Consider the following 17,839-nt stretch of genomic DNA (forward strand, 5'->3'; position numbering starts at 1 on the left):
AAGCAAGAGAATTATTTGCTACAGTAAGTACTATAAACCATAGAAAAATCAAGTATCAATTAAAGTATCATAAAGCAGAGAAGATTTTTTAAAAGAGCCATGCACTGTTACAAACAATAAGCAAATGTTCCTAAAATGCAAGCTTGAGAGCATGGTTTATACCCAATTCATCATCTCTGTTTTCATTGCTTCTGCGTTATAAACTATGCACTCAAAAACTACTTGTTGAACTAATTAATAGACCAAAGAATAAAATATAACTCCTTCACAACAATGGATTATCAGTAAACAGAAAAGCCTGGAAGAACATCCAAGAATTGATTCCCTATTCATCTTATCAAAATGTGTACGTACTCTGAAAGCTTTTTCAGGCCTATCACTGGTCATATTTCCCCTGATAAACTAACCACTGGACCAACAAATTCATTCTAATTAAACACCTGAGAAGTTCTAATGAAGTTAGACTTTATTCCACTGGCTAAAGCCAAACGCCTTACCTGTAGATAACATGCTCTTAGATGAATTTATTTACAAAAAACTGATTCCAGAAAATTGGCATAACAGGGAACTGGGACTGGGAATAAGGAAATGATCAAATTAATAGGTTCAAATTAAGCATATGGTTATTATCACAGCTATTATTTGATGCTTAAAAACATGCTTTGATGACAATACTGGGGTTAAGCTGTTTTACATAGCATTTTTAACTGCATCTCATTGAGATCTTTCTCAATTTTTCACATTGTACAGTGCTTTGTGCAATAAATGTTAGATATTGAAAGTGTCAATCTCCCAAAAGCTTTTTGTGAGGTTCAAGCTTTTTGTGAGTTGCAGCAGTGGCAACCAGACCAAAAGCATGGGCCAGGCCTCTGTGCTAAGAACTTTACAAGTGTTATTTCATTTAATCCTCACCACCACCCTGTGGGGTATTACTGCCCTTACTGTATAGCTGAGGAAACTGACTAAGTGACTTATCAAAGGTTAGCAAGTAGTTGAATTGATATTCATCCCCAGGCAGCCTGATTCCAGAATTCATGCTATTCATCTCTACCTAACTTATGATAATAAAATCAGAGACCTATATGAAATGAAATAGGACTAAACAGTTATCTCAGTTATAAATATTATGACCAAGTAAATATAATTAAATGCCTTTCCATTCACAATTCCTACTTAACACTTCGAAACAGTACAGTTGCTGATGCTATTTGAAAAGCTTCTGAAGGCGCTTTTCCTACATGTATTTAGTCATAAGCGTTAAGAAAGAGATCATAATCTCTCACTGAAACTCAAAACTTCATACTAATGGGCTATTAATCTGCTAGTTGTAAAGGTTCCAATGCCTTAAATATCAATTCAGGGAAAATAATATTATTAGATGCAACCAAAGACTTAAAGGGTAAACCCAGGATACCCCCTAAATATGTGTTTCAGCGTGTAACTTCCTTGATGTTGGTAGGATCTCTTAGAAGTAGCACTTCAACATACATTGTGCCTTCTCATTCCATACCAAAGTCACAACACTATCCTGTCTGCCCCATTTGCACATGTCCATTACCAATAGTCTAAGAAAAAGTGTCAGCTAATAACGATACCAAAAGTTCCTAAATCCGAAACAGAAAGAAAACAAACTCACATTTTCTCTGAGAGGCCTGGCACTCTGTTTAGCACCCAACTAAACTTTACCTAATATAGTTCTCACAAAAGCCCTTCAGGTAAATGCTGGTATTCCCACTGCATACACCAGGAAACAGACTCAGAGAGGCTTAGGTCACACATTAAGTGACACAGCAGTGATTTCAACCATGTGTATGCTATACTACACTGCCTTACATGATATCACAGTTCACGCCTTTCTCTGATCAACAACAAAGAAAACTACTTTTTAGGTGAAAAGTACTTTAATGTTTTAAAACAGCAAAAAACCATCCTCCCACTTGTTGCTGTCACAGTCACACTTCCCAACAGACCATCTTTTCTCCTTCCTGATATTCTCTGGTTTACTCTTAATATCTGCTGGCATCACTGTGCCCTGGAAAAAGGGCTAGCTGTAGGAACAAAATAGCAATGAACGTATCCTTAACAAATAGCATTTTATAAGGCCATAGGAATCATACAAATATTTTTACCCTAGATCTAAGTTAATTCTACCAAACAGTATGTGTCAGTTACAAGAAACGTGAGCCTGCCCAAACAATTAGGAAATGAAAACAGTGAACAAACTATGAATACACTATCATTTTAATCACCACTTTCTAAAGGCTTTAACCAATCCAAGATACAAGAACAAGGACAAAATGCATAAAGGTAATCTCATTACCATCCCAAAGTCTGGCCTCCTACCTACCACATTATTGTGAAACATTAGGGATAGATAGCATTAGCCTCAAAAACACTAAGAGCCCCTCCCCTCAGGTGTTAACTGAAGGACATGATAGATAAGAGAAAATGTAAACATGACACTTTAAATAGTTTTAAATCGGAGATTATTGAAGGACTTTCCAGAACAATATTTAATTAGCTTTAACAAGTTAAGGTGTATTTATGGCTCCCAGAGGGGGGCTTCCTAATCTGAAGCAAACAGGAGGAATTTTCTGTTAGCATAAATTGTACTGATAATGGAAGGTGAATAGCTAAAAAGGCTTTTAACCAAAACTCTAGTTTAGGAAATAAATAAGGAAAGCTAAGTCTATCTGAGCTAAACTTGGAGGGGGGGTGGGTAGCGGGGAGCCTGCTGCAAGGACTAGGAAGGAGGACAAGAGTAGATAAAAAGGAAACAGGAAGGACTGAGCTAGAGGAAGTGTGAGGGGAAGGAGGAGGAGTAAGGGGCAAAGAAGACTGAAACCCAGAAAGCACTGATGGAGATGGGCAACTCAGGCCTAGAAAAATAAGGAAATAAATGCCTAAACCAGGAGGTTTGCCATAGCCTGCTCTGTGGGAAGGACTCTCCTCTTCTACATACTAAAATTAAGATAAGGGAAACAAACTGGCCAAGACTAGAGAAAATAGGGTTCATTTTTAAGACCTAGGGGAAGGTCCTGCACAAGGATAACTCCTTGAGAATGCAGGCAACATTTTAGTGTTTTTAAAAAAGTGTTAAAATGTGTGAATTGGTAGCATGTGAATTATATCTTAATAAATCTTATTTTTTAACAGTGTTAAGCTGGGCAACGTAGGACTGTACGTACTCACGACTTAATTACCATGATTAGTTGGGCCTATAAAAGAGTACCCCCAAAATTCCCTCACCCAGGAGGGAGAGTTTACTTGTGTCTGGGAACATCTGTTGGAAAACATCAGTCTGGAAAGGGGACTAGAATATAACGAATACAGGAGGAAAAAAAAAAAAAACAACCCTGTGAGCTCTTTAGAGCTCTTCCCCACTTTTGCCCTTGGAATTTTTGGCAGTATCGGGGAAGGAAGCTTTTGTTTGGGGTATGCCTTGAAGTGGAGTATCAGGTTTCTTCAAGGGATGATCTAGGGTTAAACTCTACCTAGTCAAAGAGAAAACGATCTGGGGTGGAAAAGTCAAGTCAGTTCTGGAGAAACCCCAGAAGGTTTATCGCGAAAATGATCACACGAGTCTTCTCTCTGCTACCCCTAAATTGGACTGCACGCCTGTGTCACTTCCGACTGTTACTCGCGAAGACGACGGATGCTTTGCTATGATCCCAGAAGTTTCTGGCCAGCTGCCCACTGACGTAAATTAGAAAACCATTCGGGGACCGGCCTCGGTGAAGCGAAGCGCCACGTCCAGCGCGGGGCTCCCGCTTCCTCCCTCTCAATGCAGGAAAAGGGACGGAGTAGGGGAGAAGGCGAGCGGAACGCCAGATCCGCCGTCTTTGCCCGCTTTCGGGGAGGCCCCCCCCTCCCCCCGCAGCGGACCCATCCCCACTTGCCCGCTTAGGCCCCGAGACCCCCCGGAGGAGGGCGGCGGCGGCGAACTCCCCCGTGGGCAGCAGGCGCACCTCCCCCGGGGCAGCTGTCGCCGCGGCCCGCCCGGCCCGGGCCTCCCCGGGAGCAATAGGCTATCGATTCAGCTGCCTGTCGCTAGGAGCCCCGGGAGAGCGAGGCCTACACCGCCCGGCCGGAGCCCCGGCCTCGATTTCGCCACTTTCCCCACACCGGAGGGGGAGCCCAGGGGCAGCCCAGCCCAGCTGGGCGGGAGGGAGGAGGTGCGGAGACCACCTGCAACGGTAGCCGCGGGCAAAGGGGCGGGCGCGGGGCTGCAGCCAACAAGTCTCCCAGGGTCGCCCACCCACCACCCCCAGCCTCACAAGTTGCGCATTCAAGTTCAGGCGGGTGCCCGTCAGCCTCCAGAGTCCTTGGCACTGCCCACACCATAAGAAAAACACGACGCGGAAGAGGCCACCACAGCGGAGGGAGATGGGGCCGGGCCCCTCAGGGCGTCGAGGGGGCGGCCAACAGCCACCCGCCCGCCCGGCTCCTCTCCTCGCTCACCCAGCCAGCCCCCGAGTCGCGGCCCGCGACCCCTGGGCGGCCAGCCCTGTCACCGCCCGGCCCCCTGGCCCCCAGGCCCCTTCTCCCGGACGCCGGCGCCGGGGACTCGAGCTCCCCCTGGCCTCCGGCGCGCCTCGGCCTCCTCCCCCTCCGAATCCCCAAAATGCCCCCCGCACCTTTTAAAGTACACCGAGGAAGAGTTTCCCATCAAACTTTGTCAGGCGGTAGTCTCGCCCCCTCCCCGACCCACGCGTCCAGGGCAGTCATCAGGAGAGACCACTTTACACTTGGGATAAAGCGAATTAAGGACCTGTCAACCATTTTAGGTCTTTTTTACAGAAGACATCCTCTCCCTCCCCACCCTCCCCCTGCAAGGGTTTGAATTTGACACCAAACCTTCCCACCGCAGAAGGGGGGTTGAGGAGGGAGGGGGTGGGGACGGAGGGCAGAAGGAGGGTAGCGAGGGAGAGCGAAAGGGGAGGGTGGAGAGGGGCCGGGAGGCGCGGGGCGGGGAAGGGGGTTGATTTACCTGAGACCAGCCACTGGCCTCCATTGTTGGAGAATTCAATGGCATTGACACAGCCGAAGTGGCCGAGGAGGTCCTTCTTGTAGAGGTTTCTGCAGCCCCGCAGGCGTCTCCTCTGAAAGTCCTGAGTGAGCAGGGGGTCCCCATGCAAGCCCCGCTGGGACAAGAAGCCCACCACTGACCTCATGCTGCCCCCCAGGCCAGCTCTCCTCTTCATGCTGGAACCGCCGCCGCCGCCGCTCGCGCCGCCGCCCCTCCCTCGGCCTCACGCGCGGCCGCCGCTCTCCCCCCACCCAGCCCTCCCCCCGCGCTGCGATCCGGATGGTTCTTTAACCAGCCATGGCAGACGGAGCGAGGTGTGCAGACACTCGGTGGCGTTCGCGGCTTCCAGAGGGTCCCCTCCCTCCCTTTCCCCCCCTAGGCTCCTCCCTCTCCTTCTCCGCCTCCTCCAGCAGCTGATCCTCAGCTGCGGCCGCGCTTCCGCGCCGCGCGGCCCTTCCGCCGGCGGCCGGTGCCGGGAGAACGCGGGTGGCGGCTGCCCCTCCCCCGCCGCGGGCTGCTGGCCGGAAGAACGCGGGCGGCTGGCCGGGAGACCGCGGGCGGCGGCGCGGCTTTCCCGCCCCAGCTCCTCCCCGCGCTGCGCCCCCTGAGCGGCCGCACTCTGTGAAGTTGAGGGCGCGTAACAAACGGAGCGGCCGCGGGGCTGCGGGCTCGCCTTCCTCCCCCGGTGGCCGGCACTCCTTCGCCGCCGGCGGGCCCGGCTCCGGGACGAGGTCGGCTGCCCGCTCTTTTTTTCCGGTGGGGAAAATGCAGCCCGGAGTGGCAGACGGGTGGAGGACAGGCTCTGGTCGCCCTCCCTCGGTTCGTCTCATCCTGGGGCCGCCCGAACCCTGTCCAAGGGAAGGGAACCAGGAGTTAGGACTGGACACTTGGGGTAAGGCCGCTTGGGGGTTTTGTGAGTGCACCCGTCCCTCCCCCACCGAGTAAATTTTTAACACTGCCCACCCCCAACTCCACCCCAGTGCAGTTCTCCCTTCCCTCAGCCATTCAGTAAAAAGGCTATCGGTCTGGTAGATAATAATAGATAATAATAGAGTGGTATATGGGAAAGGGGGGCGGGGCCTAATACATGGGGCGAAAATTGCCCAAACTGAGTTGAGAAGCTCTGAGACACAAAGTACTGTCCATGAGTTCCAGGTACATTCGCAAGATGCAAGAAGCATTATTCGAAAATAGCAACATCCGTTATTTAATTGGGTGCAGTGAGCTCCTCTTCAAGGTCTTGAGCGTAGAGCTCTGAGGCTGTACAGCTGTTAACCAGCAGCTACGTTCCAGGCCAGAAGTAGCTGCACTTCAGCAGGCGGGGAGCCTCCCTCCGCGCGTTGACCCCAGTGAGGAGACTGAGTGTTAAGTGCTTTGGAATTCTACCAGATACAGTAAAATCCCCCTGTCAGTGTATTGTACTTTTCCTAGAACCTATCCCCTGTCGTTAAAATAAACCATGGTGAGCTACTAAAATAGGCAGGTGTCCTTTTCGCCCTTCCAATTTAGCAGGAATTCCATCCTCTGTATCAGAGATAGCGCATGGGCAGTTGAGCGCACGCAGCCATGAAAGGTGGACTGAACATGGAAGAGGACACCCAATCAAGCAAAATCACCTACTTCTATTTTTTGCAATAAGTAATTATACCAATAACAAATATGCGAGTAAGTTAAAGGTCAACGTTTTAACAAATGTTGCTGAACTTAGAAATTCACCAGATTTCAGAAATCATGGTTCTAATGGAATATGATTTTCCTAAACAGGACAATGTGTAGTGCTTTCTGTTTTAAAAAGTTTTGTTCTCCGGATGCTTCATAGTGTTTATGCATTATAATAGTCCCATAAAGATCAGTAACAGTATGTATACCAGCTTGATTAATGATTTTTTAGCACCCAATATCTTTTCTTCATAGCAATATCATAACGTAATTAAACATGTATTTGTGTGATTTTAGCAGAGCATCCCCAACTCTGCTGTAAGCTGAGGGCAGGAACCATGTCTGTCTGCTCACCCGTGTGTGTCCAGAGCCAGCACGTGCTGGCACTTAGTGGCCACTTGAATATTTGTTGAATATTTGAATGAACTTAGGGAGTGAGGAAGAATCTGGAGGGGAAGGTAATGACTTCAGTTTTGGAAGGATTGAGTTTAAGATATCTATGCTTCATTGCAGTGGAGATGATTTCAAGGCCAGTTTCCCATCTCACTGTTCCTTTGCCTGGCATACTCAATCCACAGTTTCAAAAGCAGGAGTCATCTGGCACCTTCCAGATTAATGAGACATCACTTATACCTACCTTATTTGCTTGGGATGGAGGAGATGGACACAGAAATGATGTGGTTGAAGTGGCCTTTACTGTGGCGATATATGACACACTCTCCTCTCCCCTCTTAGGCATATATCTCCTCTCCACAACTTTAAATGTGACTTGCTTTTCCCCAATCCCTGGAATAACTGTCCCATTTACCACAGCCTAAAAATAGACCAGAATCTGATCACAAGCCAGCCCAATTCTAGGACTTTGCTAGAAACTTCCTTAACTGTTCAGTGACCAACCAGGACAGAAATGTAGGACCACTCAGTCTGTTTATTTCCTACTGCTAGTCTGGGCAGCCTTTTGTAAGGAGAATGCATAAAATCTCTCTCCCTCTTTTCCCATAATTGGGGTTGCCAGATAAAATGCAGGATGCCCAGTTCAATATGAATTCAGGTAAACAATGAATATTTTCTTAGCATATGTTTTTCCTATGCAATTTTTAGGATACACTTATACTAAATTATTCATTGTTTATCTGAAATTCAAGTAGAATTGGAGCATCCTGTATCTTTTGTTAAATCTGGCAGTTCTACCTATAATACAGCCCAGCTTCAAAAGATCAAGCCCCACGATATCTATTTGCTTTTATTAAGAATTTAACATAGTCTCTTGTGTCATTTATTGCAAACTAATAATATCGTACGTAACTGTATAACATTTAATCAACTTCAGTGACCATATGAGCTTGGCCTTTCTGATATAGGCATTCATTGTGAAAAGTCCAGTGTACTTAGCTCAAAAATAGCAAATGAAATTGGACTCTTGAATAATCTAACCACTGCATAGAATGCGCAGAGAAAAAGGAAGAAGAGTGAAAAATTCTTATTTTTCTTACCTAGGCTCAGAAACGCCAGTATATTGACACTGTTTTGAATTCCATTCTAGAAAAATGCTGTTTTGAAAATTCATTCTGAAAAAATCTAGATATGGGAATTATTTAACATGGGAACCCTTACTCTTTGCTCCACCATGGGTTGAATATTGATCAAACATAGAGTTCCCAGAAATTCATTTGTTCTTTGATTTCTATTTTGTTTGGTCCTGATTATCGCTGAAGGAGTAAAGAATCTTTAAAAACTGACTAGATGCTAAGGAAATGCTCAAACATTAGAAATTGTTTAGGGGTAATCTGGATGGCTCAATGAATGGAGCATACAACTCTTGATTTTGGGGTTAAGTTCAAGCCCCACATTGGGTGTAGAGATTATGTAAAAAATTTAAAAAAAGAAATTGTTAAAAAAAACAACTAAGAAAATACTAAGACCCTTCTCACACATTTACTAAATTTTAGCATATTAAGAGCTACATATGGAATCTACCATCATCAGAAATGTTTCACTTAAAACATTTTTAATTCTAGGGGCATCAGGGTGGCTCAGTTGGTTAAGCGTCCAACTCTTGATTTTGGCTCAGGTCATGATCTCATGGTTCCTGAGATCAAGCCCAGGGCCGGGCTCTGCACTGAGAGTGGAGCCTGCTTGGTATTCTCTCTCACTCTCTCTTGCTCTCTCTCTCTCTCCTTCAGCTCCCCCCCCCCCACCCCTGGCCATTCACACGCATGTACATGCATGCTCTCTCTAAATAATCATTTAAAAAACATTTTCAACTCTAAAGTAAGATAAACTGCTACTCATAGATAAGAGATATTAACTCAGACAAAGATCAACGTCTTAACTATACATATAATTTGACTTTCAAATTTTAAAGGATGTTATTTATTGGTCATTTCAAATAGACAGCAGTCAATTTTCATTTTGAAAAAAAAAATCTATTTAAATACAAATTCCTCCAACAAGATATATAGAATCAGAGGATATTGTTTTATAGTTTTAGTTCTTACATTTAAATCTATGATCCATTTTAAGTTCATTTTTGTTCATACAGTGTGAGGTCAGGGTCTACGTTTGTTCTTTTGCATGCAGACATCCAGTTGTCCTACCACCATTTTTCTAAAAAGACTGTTCTTTCCTCATCAAATTGCTAGTTGTATAGAAATGCAAGGGATGCCTGGGTGGCTCAGTCGGTTAAGCGTCTGACTTCGGTTCAGGTCATGATCTCATGGTTTGTGAGCCTGAGCCCCAGGTGGGGCTCTGTCCTGACAGCTCAGAGCCTAGAGCCTGTTTTGGATTCTGTGTCTCATTCTCTCTTTGCCCCTCCCCCACATGTGTGCACGCGCGCTCTCTCTCTCTCTCTCAAAAATAAATAAAAATGTAAAAAAAAAAATTAGAAATGCAATAGGTTTTTATATATTGACCGTGTATCATTCAAACCTGCTTAACCAATTTATTAGCTCTAAAGTTTTGTGTATGTTTCTCAAATTTTTTATATACAAGATCATCTTATAGACTCCTAGAAATCCAGATGCCTTTTATTTCTTTTTCTTACCCAACTGACTTGGCCAGAACCTCTATACAATGTTGAATAGAAGTAGTAATAATGGACATCTTGTCTTACTCCTGATATTAGGGCAAAAGATTTCATCTTTTAGTCACCCCCAAATACTATGTTAGCTGTAGGTGTCACGTGATTCCCTTATCAGGTTGCAGGGGTTCCTTTTTATTCCAAATTGTAGAATGTTTTTTTATTATGAAAGGGTGTTAGATTTTGTCAAATGCTTTTTCTTTGTTCATTGAGATGATCATATGGTTTTGTCCTTTGCTACATTATGTTGATTGATTTTGTTAAACCAATCTTCCATTCCCTATTTGGTCATCAAATTTAATCCTTTATATTCATTGCTGGATTCACCTTGCTAGTATTTTTTTTTTTTAAGATAAAGGGTGTGTGTGCTAGCAAGCTGGGGGAAGGGCAGACGGAGTAGGAGAGAGAAAATCTTTTTTTTTTAATGTTTTTAATGTTTTTATTTATTTTTGAGAGAGAGAGTGCAGGAGCAGGGGAGGGGCAGAAAGAGAGGGAGACATAGAATCTGAAGCAGGCTCCAGGCTCTGAGCTGTCAGCACAGAGCCTGATGTGGGGCTCGAACTCACAAGCCATGGGATCATGACCTGAGCCGGAGTCAGCTGAACCACCCAGGCACCCCAAAAGAATCTTAAGCTGGTTCCAGGCAGCTCAGAGCCCTTAGTAGCCACAGTGATAGCAGCGGGCTTGATCTCACGACTGTGACATCATGACCTGAGCCAAAATCAAAAGTCGAACACTTAACCTACAAAGCAACCCAGGCAGCCCTGGTCTTTGGTTTTCTTAGGATATCTTTGTCTGGTTTGGGATCAGGGCCTCATAAAAGGAGCCAGGAAGTCCATTCTCTATTTGTGGGAAGAGTCTGTGAAGGATTAGCATTAACCTTTTGAAACATTTGGTAGTGGTGCACCTGGCCGGCTTAGTCAGTAGAGCATGGGACTCTTGCTCTCAGGGTCATGGGTTTAAGCCCACGTTGGGGGGTAGAGTTTACTTTTAAAAAAAAAAAAAAAAGAAGAAGATAAAGCTTTTTTTTTTTTTTTTTTTTAATAAACTTTTGGTAGAATTTACTAGGGACATCACCTCGCCTAGGCTTTTCTTTGTGGGAAGGTTTTGATTACTGCTTTAATGTCTTCACGTGTTACAGTTTTATTCAGATGTTCTGTTTCTTTTTGATTCAGTTTTGGTAGTTTGTGTGCTTCAAGGAATTCACCTAGGTTATTCAAGTTGTTGGCATTTTGATAATACTCCCTTATAATTTTTTTCTTTCTGTTGGTAGTAATATCAGCTCTTTCATTCTTAATTCTAGTAATTTGGATTTTCCATCTCTTTTTTTTTTCTTGGTCTAGATAAAGACTTGTCAATTTTGTTGATATTTTCAAAGAAGCAACATTTGGTTTTGTTTATTGTTTTTCTTCTCTTTTTCATTTATTTTTCTGTGGTCTTTATAATTTACTTCCTTCTGCTTGCTTTGGGTTTAGTCTTTTTCTAATTTTTTAAGTTGGAAGCCTGTTACATATTTGAGATCTTTTTGATATAGATGTTTACAGCTTTTCATTTCTCTTTTTTTTTTAATATTTATTTTTGAGGGACAGAGAGACAGACAGGGTGTGAGCAGGGGAGGGGCAGAGAGAGAGGGAGACACAGAATCCAAAGCAGGCTCCATGCTCTGAGCTGTCAGCACAGAGTCTGATGCAGAGATCATGACCTGAGCCGAAGTCAGATGCTCAACTGACTGAGCCACCCAGGCACCCCATTTCTTTCATTTCTCTTTAAGCACTATTTTAACTGCATCCTGTACATTTTTGTATGTTGTCTATTTTCATTCATCTTAAGGTGTTTGCTAATTTCCCTTATAATTTCTTCCATGACACACTGGTTATTTGAGAGTGTTTATTTTCCACATATTTGCAAATTTCCCAAATTTCCTTCTGTTCATTGATTTCTAATTCTTTTTTTAAAGGGGGCATTTTTCACAGGTCTTGAAATGAATTCCCAGGCTGTGTAGTAATTGAATTCAGTAAAGTTAGAATATTACTTGTTATTAGAATTTTCAAATCATATTCCAACTTACTTTCCAGATGTTTAGTTCAAGTTTGCCGTGCATAAGTCTTCATGGTGAATGAAGTCTAGTTTGAAATAAACTTTATGGAGTGAAAGTGCGCAGAAATTCTCAATGGCCAGGATTATTCAGTGACATTTTCTGTGATATTCTATACTAACCATCTGCGTTTTGTATATTTGAAGTTTCCTTGACAAAATCATCATGAGCCAGCTGCTTTTACTTTTATTTTTAATTATTTTTAATTTTAGGCTTCCATATGAATAGCCCCTAGTGAGTGGTATGAGAAACTGTTAAAAATAGTTATTGTGTATTGCAATAGGTATGTGGTCATACAGCCAAGATTTCTTTTCCAGAGATGGTCCCATGGATTTATAATGTTTACTGATCATTTTTAGTGTTCAAATACCATTTGGAAAATAAAATTGGGCAATTCCCCTTCCCCAAAGTAAAGTACGCCCAAGGAGAAAAAAGGAGATTCTCTGGTACAGAAGTCAAATTTAAATTGCCTTTATGGATTCAGTGGTAATCAAAGACAGGCTGCTGGAAAATGAACTGACCACAGCGTGTGTTTATGAAATGTTTCCCCCTTCCTTCTGAATAAACTACATGAACATAATTAATGTTCTTAACTACAGATCCCATTTAAGTTGGAGCTGGTGATGAGTTTGCTGGAAGATAATTATTATTCAAATCACAAAATGATAAAACTTATGGGATCTCAGAAATCACCTGGTCAAATCCCTTCACCATCCAAAGTTTGTTTGGGTCACCATTGAATCTACAGCATGAAGAAGAGTTCCTGGCTCACTAGTAGTTGGATGAAGGAATCTTCCTGAAATGCTCCTGCTCAAGACTCTCCCTTTTCTCTTTCATGCCAGGTCCAGACTCCTTTATCTGCCTGTGAAGTCCCTCTGTGATATGTCTCAGCCAAATCTGTAACTAGATTTCCTGTTACTGTTCATCACATACCAACTACTTCCCTATATATCTCCATGTACTCTCGACAATCCTTTACATATCTTGAGGTCCACTTCATCCATCCAAATTCTATATATCTATGAATCCCTTCTCTGATAAATCTAACCCATATTAGTTTGGTTTTTTTTTTTTCCTCCTAAGATTCTGGTCATGCTTACATTAGCATCACAGTTTACCCTTTAAATGTTTAACATCTCTATGTCCCTATGTAGTTTTTAAAAGTACCTAACACACATTTCTTTTAGCCTTCTAACAATCCTGTGCAGTTGGACATGAATTAATTATTCATTCATTCGAGAAATGTTCATTGAACATTCACTGTGTGCCACTGCCCTGGGTAGGCATAAAGGATATAATAGCAAAAAAGAAGAACCAATGTTCAAAGTACTTACAGGACAGAAACAGAGTCTAATCAGATAATCAGGCAGTAAATGTAAGATTACAACAATAACAATTGCTAACATCTACTGGACATTTATTATGTGGCTGGCACTGTTCTGAGTCTTTTATAGACTCATTTAATTTTCTCAACCACCCTGGGAAGAAAGTACTATTGTTCCATTTTGCATGTAAGGAAAATAACAGTTGTGGTACATGAAAGTATGTGATGCCTCAGTTTCCACGTGCATTCAATGGAGTTGTTATGATAAATAAATTCTTATTGGTAGAGCCCTTAGATCAGTGTCCAATTTGTATTAAACATGACTGAGTATTAGCTATGATGATGATGGCAGTGAGAGATTAAAAGAGGGAATCCTATCAGAGACATTAAAGAGAATCCTATCAGAGACATTAAAGAGAATCCTATCAGAGACATTAAAGAGAGCTGTAATCTAAAGGACAGGTAGGTGTGAATGAGACCAAGTGGATGGTTGGGGGAGGGAGGTGCTCCAAGCAAAGGTTACAGCACATGCAAAGGCTATGTGTGGGGAGAAACCTAGAAGGCCCGTGTGGCGGAAGGTGGGATGGGGACATGGTATCAGGTGAGGGTGAAGTTAGATAGCTGCTAGATTCTGCAAGGACCTGGCCCTATTAAAGACTTCAGTCTTTAAAAGTCACTGAAGGCTCTTTAACAGGGGGCTTATATGATCAAACATGCATTTTATAAGATTATTTTGCTGTAAGAAGAAAGGATTGGGAGTGGATTGAAGTAGATGATTAAGAAGTTTTACAGTAATACAGGGGAGAAAATATGGTAGCTTAGACAAGACGACTAAAAGTGGAGTTGGAGAGAAGTAGACGGATTTAATATAAAAAGAATCTGATGATGGATTCGAGAGAGTAGAGGCAAGACATTAGGGAAATGCCTAGGTATATAGAACCCCTGGAAAAAGCTAAGTTTTGAGGGGGAAACCATGAGTTCAGTTACATACATATTGAATTTGAGGTACCTCTGAGACTTCCAATAAAAATTGATAGCAGCCTGAGCTCAGACGCACGATCAAGGCTGGAGTTGTTGACGTGAGGTGGTGGTAAAGTCTTAGGCATGGACAAGAATATTCAGGAGTGATACTAAGTGGGAAGAAGAGAGAAGGCTTAGTATTGAGACGTTTGGGTTTAATGCCTGGGTAAGGAGGATATACTAGCCAGAAGTATGAAAAAAAAAGTGGAGAAGTATTGTTATGGAACCTGGGACAAAACAGCATTTCAAGGAGAGAATGATCTATTGTGTCAATTGTTGGTGAAAAGTCAACAAGATGACTGAAAAATGTTGGATTTGTTGACACCAATGCTTCACTAGTGAGACACCCAGGATCTCAATCAGAGCTCCTTCAGGGGTATGATAATGTGGGACCCAAATGGCTGAACAGTGAGTGGAAGGAAGGAAAATGGAGGCAGTTAGATGAGTAACTAGAAAGGAAATTAGGATCCAGGAAGGTTTTGTTATTGTTGTTGTTGTCGTCGTCGTCGTCGTTTTAAATGTTTATTTATTTTTGACAGAGACAGAGTGCAAGTTGGGGAGAGGCAGAGAGAGAGGGAGAGACAGAATCTGAAGCAGACTCCAGGCTCTGAGCTGTCAGCACAGAGCTCAATGCAGGGCTTCTACCCAGAAGCAGTGAGATCATGACCTGAGCTGAAGTCCAACGCCCAACCAACTGAGCCACCCAGGTGCCCCCTTTGTTTTTTAATGGGGGAAAAAAAAAGGTTGAGAATGTTTAAAAAACATTGTGAAGGACCCTGTTCAGAGGGAAAAATTGAAAAAGATACACAGATGAAACCAGACTGTGCAGTCTACAAGGAGGAGTTCTGAGGAAGCAGGGCAGAAGAGATACAAAGCACAGGAAAAGAATTTGGCCCTAGTTAGAAGGAAGGACTGCTCCTTCACTGATGTAGGAGAGAGAGAAGACAGGATGGGTACAGGTGAAGGTAGGATTATAAGATTATAGGAAGAAGATGGGGAGTGCCCATGTGATAGTTTCTACTTTTTTCTGTCAAGGAAGACGGTCATCTACTGAGAATATAGGGCAAGAAGGGGGGAACCAAAGTTTGATGAGAGAGGAAATGATTGAATTAACAGAAAACAGGAGAGCAAGATGACCCAACCTGAATGATGTTTAGGGCTCATTTGGACATTCTCTGGAACCAATAAGCAGTATACAAACTGCCCATAACCAGGGCCGTAAAGAAAACAGTTCATTTAGGTTTGGCATTTTCCAGGTAGATGAACTGAAAGAAGAAAAAAAAAAAGAGGAACAATGGAGTTTAGGGTTGTTTAGGTTGACAAAACAGTGAAATTATAGTTCATGGAATCTAACCTAGATCAGGTGGGAGAATAAGAGGGGCGCTTGAGTGGCTCAATCAATTGAGCATCCGACTCTTGATTTCTGTTCAGGTCATGATCTCACGGTTCATGGGTTCCAGCCCAGCCCCCACAGGCCTCTCTCTCTCTCTCTCTCTGTCTCTCTCTCTGTCTCTCTCTCTGTCTCTCTCTCTGTCTCTCTCTCTCTCTCTCTCTCTCAAATAAATAAACTTTAAAAGTGAAGGAGGGAGGGGCACCTGGGTGGCTCAGTCGGTTAAGCGTCTGACTTCGGCTCAGGTCATGATTTTGAGGTTTGTGAGTTCAAGCCCCGTGTCAGGCTCTGTGCTGACAGCTCAGAGCCTGGAGCCTGCTTCGGATTCTGTGTCTCCCTCTCTCCCTGCCCCTCCCCTGTTCACACTCTGTCTCTCAATAATAAATAAATGTTAAAAAAATTTTTTTAATAAAAAAAAGTGAAGGAGGGAGAACAAGAAAGGAATTGAAAGAAAGCTGATGAGGGTCAATGAATGAAGGTGCCAATGAGGTTGAAAAAAGCTGTAGGAGTAGTTAACAGACAATTTGGAAGGAGAAGAGATTGTAAAGAAGATGTTTGAATTAGTGATTCTGAAACTGACACAGTTATGATGACAGGGTCCAAAGGGTGATGGAAGGAGTAGGTGACTCCTGTGAAGTCAAGGAAAAGGATATTGAGATCAAAGGAATGAGTGGCCAGGACCCTCGTGGACAGATCATCTTGTTGATTGTTGAAGTCACCCAGGATAATGACAGGGCTTATGGTAGAGGGAAATAATTGGCCAAAGTCTTTGCTTAACTGAAGGGGGAGTTACATGAATACAGGATAAGGAGGAGAGAAAAAGAATTAAGCAGGTGAGTGGGATGGGCCTCAGAGAAGCTGGCTGTTCTTTTTCTTTTTAAGCAAAGTGTAAGAATAATAGCCAGAATATAGCAATAAGAAGCAAAACAACAACAATCCCACCTCTGTTAAAGGAAAATTTTTAAAAACTGTAAAAAAATTAAAATCATGGGATACCTGGGTGGCTCAGTCAGTTGAGTGTCTGATTCTGGATTTCAGCTCAGGTCATGACCCAGAGTCATGGGATCAAGTCCCAAGCTGGGTTCTGCCCTGAGGATAGAGCCTTCTTGGGATTCTCTCTTTCTCCCTCTGCCCCTCTCATCTGCTCAAGTGTGCTCTCTCTCTCTCTCTCTCTCTCAAAAGAAAAGAAATCTTTAAAAAAATTAAAATCATGACTTATACAGATATAAAATGAAATGTGTTAAAGGTTTTAACCACTATTAATAAGTTAGCCAGTGAGATGTCCAAAGGTGAATCCACATTTATAGGTCAGGAAAATTGAACTTGAAAAGAAAGCAAAATTGACTTCTACCCATATTGGAGGAGGCTAGTCCACTAAATTTCCACTGGACAGAATTTATTTCATGTCTATAGACAAGAATTATTATGCATTACTATTAGTTCTCTACAGTTTACAGAGTTGTAAAATACCTCAAAAGCAACAAAAAGCTAGGGGCACCTGGATGGCTCAGGCAGTTAAGTGTCTGACTTCAGCTCAGGTCATGATCTTGCGGTTCGTGGGTTCGACCCCCAAGTTGGACTCTATGCTGACAGCTCAGAGCCTGGAGTCTGCTTTAGATTCTGTTGTCTCCCTCTCTCTCTGCCCCTCCCAAATTTGTGTTGTCTCTCTCTTTCTTTCTGAGAAATAAATAAACATATTTTAAAAATTTTAAGCAATACAAGGCTAGAATCAGATAACCTGAAGAATGCATAGTTTTCCATTGGAAACACCGGTTATAGTTTTTGCTTATATCAAATTCTGTCTATAAACAGCACCATTTGGGTGGGGCAACAGGAATATCTGACTGACTGAGAGTCAGCCGGATTTTAATAAAGATAAATGGAAGAGAAAGCTTGACAACACAGGGACTTTTGCAGGTTATGGATAATGAGTTCCGGAGAGCATAGTGGAAGGGTTTGGAAGGTAGGATGAGGTTGGGAAAGAGGCAAGGATGTAGAGTAACATAATAAGTAACATAATAAGACATAAGTAAGTAATAAGACATAACATAAGTAACATAATAAGACTTTCCACCTGTGGTTCCCAATGCAAGAGTGGGTTTGCCCTCTTCCCTTGGGGTTGTTGCATAAAACACAGGAACCCAGTTAAATTTGGATTTCCAATAAATAGAGAATAGGATTAAAAAAATAACTACCTCCTTTGTTTTGGTTTTTGCTTTTGTTTTGTTTTGTTTTGTTTTCTT

At 42.9% G+C, this 17,839-nt stretch overlaps 3 protein-coding genes across 6 annotated transcripts in view; 1 reads left to right on the forward strand and 2 right to left on the reverse strand.

The window, feature by feature from the left end:
* DCAF5 (DDB1 and CUL4 associated factor 5) overlaps window positions 1-5,308 on the reverse strand; it is a 103,701-nt gene extending 98,393 nt beyond the window's left edge. The window contains exon 1 of one of the 3 annotated variants that reach the window (XM_027066023.2): window positions 5,170-5,308. Coding sequence is in view for 2 of the 3 variants with exons in the window: in XM_027066021.2 (XP_026921822.1) it covers window positions 4,991-5,204 (214 nt within the window). In the remaining variant the exon portion in view is untranslated. Of the gene's footprint in view, window positions 1-4,990 lie in introns of all 3 variants that reach the window. The other 2 variants (XM_027066021.2, XM_053224615.1) reach the window with 2 other exon arrangements.
* Window positions 5,309-5,316: 8 nt separating this feature from the next.
* Window positions 5,317-7,630, reverse strand: LOC113601512 (translation initiation factor IF-2-like). The gene is made up of 2 exons (XM_027066818.2): window positions 7,326-7,630; window positions 5,317-5,877 (listed from the first exon to the last, which is right to left on the reverse strand). Exons 1-2 carry the CDS (start codon window positions 7,425-7,427, stop codon window positions 5,317-5,319), a joined length of 663 nt encoding a protein of 220 aa, XP_026922619.1. The 5' UTR covers window positions 7,428-7,630.
* Window positions 5,773-17,839, forward strand: part of EXD2 (exonuclease 3'-5' domain containing 2) — a 90,495-nt gene continuing 78,428 nt past the window's right edge. The window contains exon 1 of one of the 2 annotated variants that reach the window (XM_053224616.1): window positions 5,773-5,921. The gene's annotated coding sequence lies outside the window, so the exon portion shown is untranslated. The remainder of the gene's footprint in view (window positions 5,922-17,839) is intronic. The other variant, XM_027066026.2, reaches the window with a different exon arrangement.

The sequence above is a fragment of the Acinonyx jubatus genome, chromosome B3 (assembly GCF_027475565.1).
Source record: "Acinonyx jubatus isolate Ajub_Pintada_27869175 chromosome B3, VMU_Ajub_asm_v1.0, whole genome shotgun sequence".
In the NCBI taxonomy this organism is placed as follows: Eukaryota; Metazoa; Chordata; class Mammalia; order Carnivora; family Felidae; genus Acinonyx; species Acinonyx jubatus.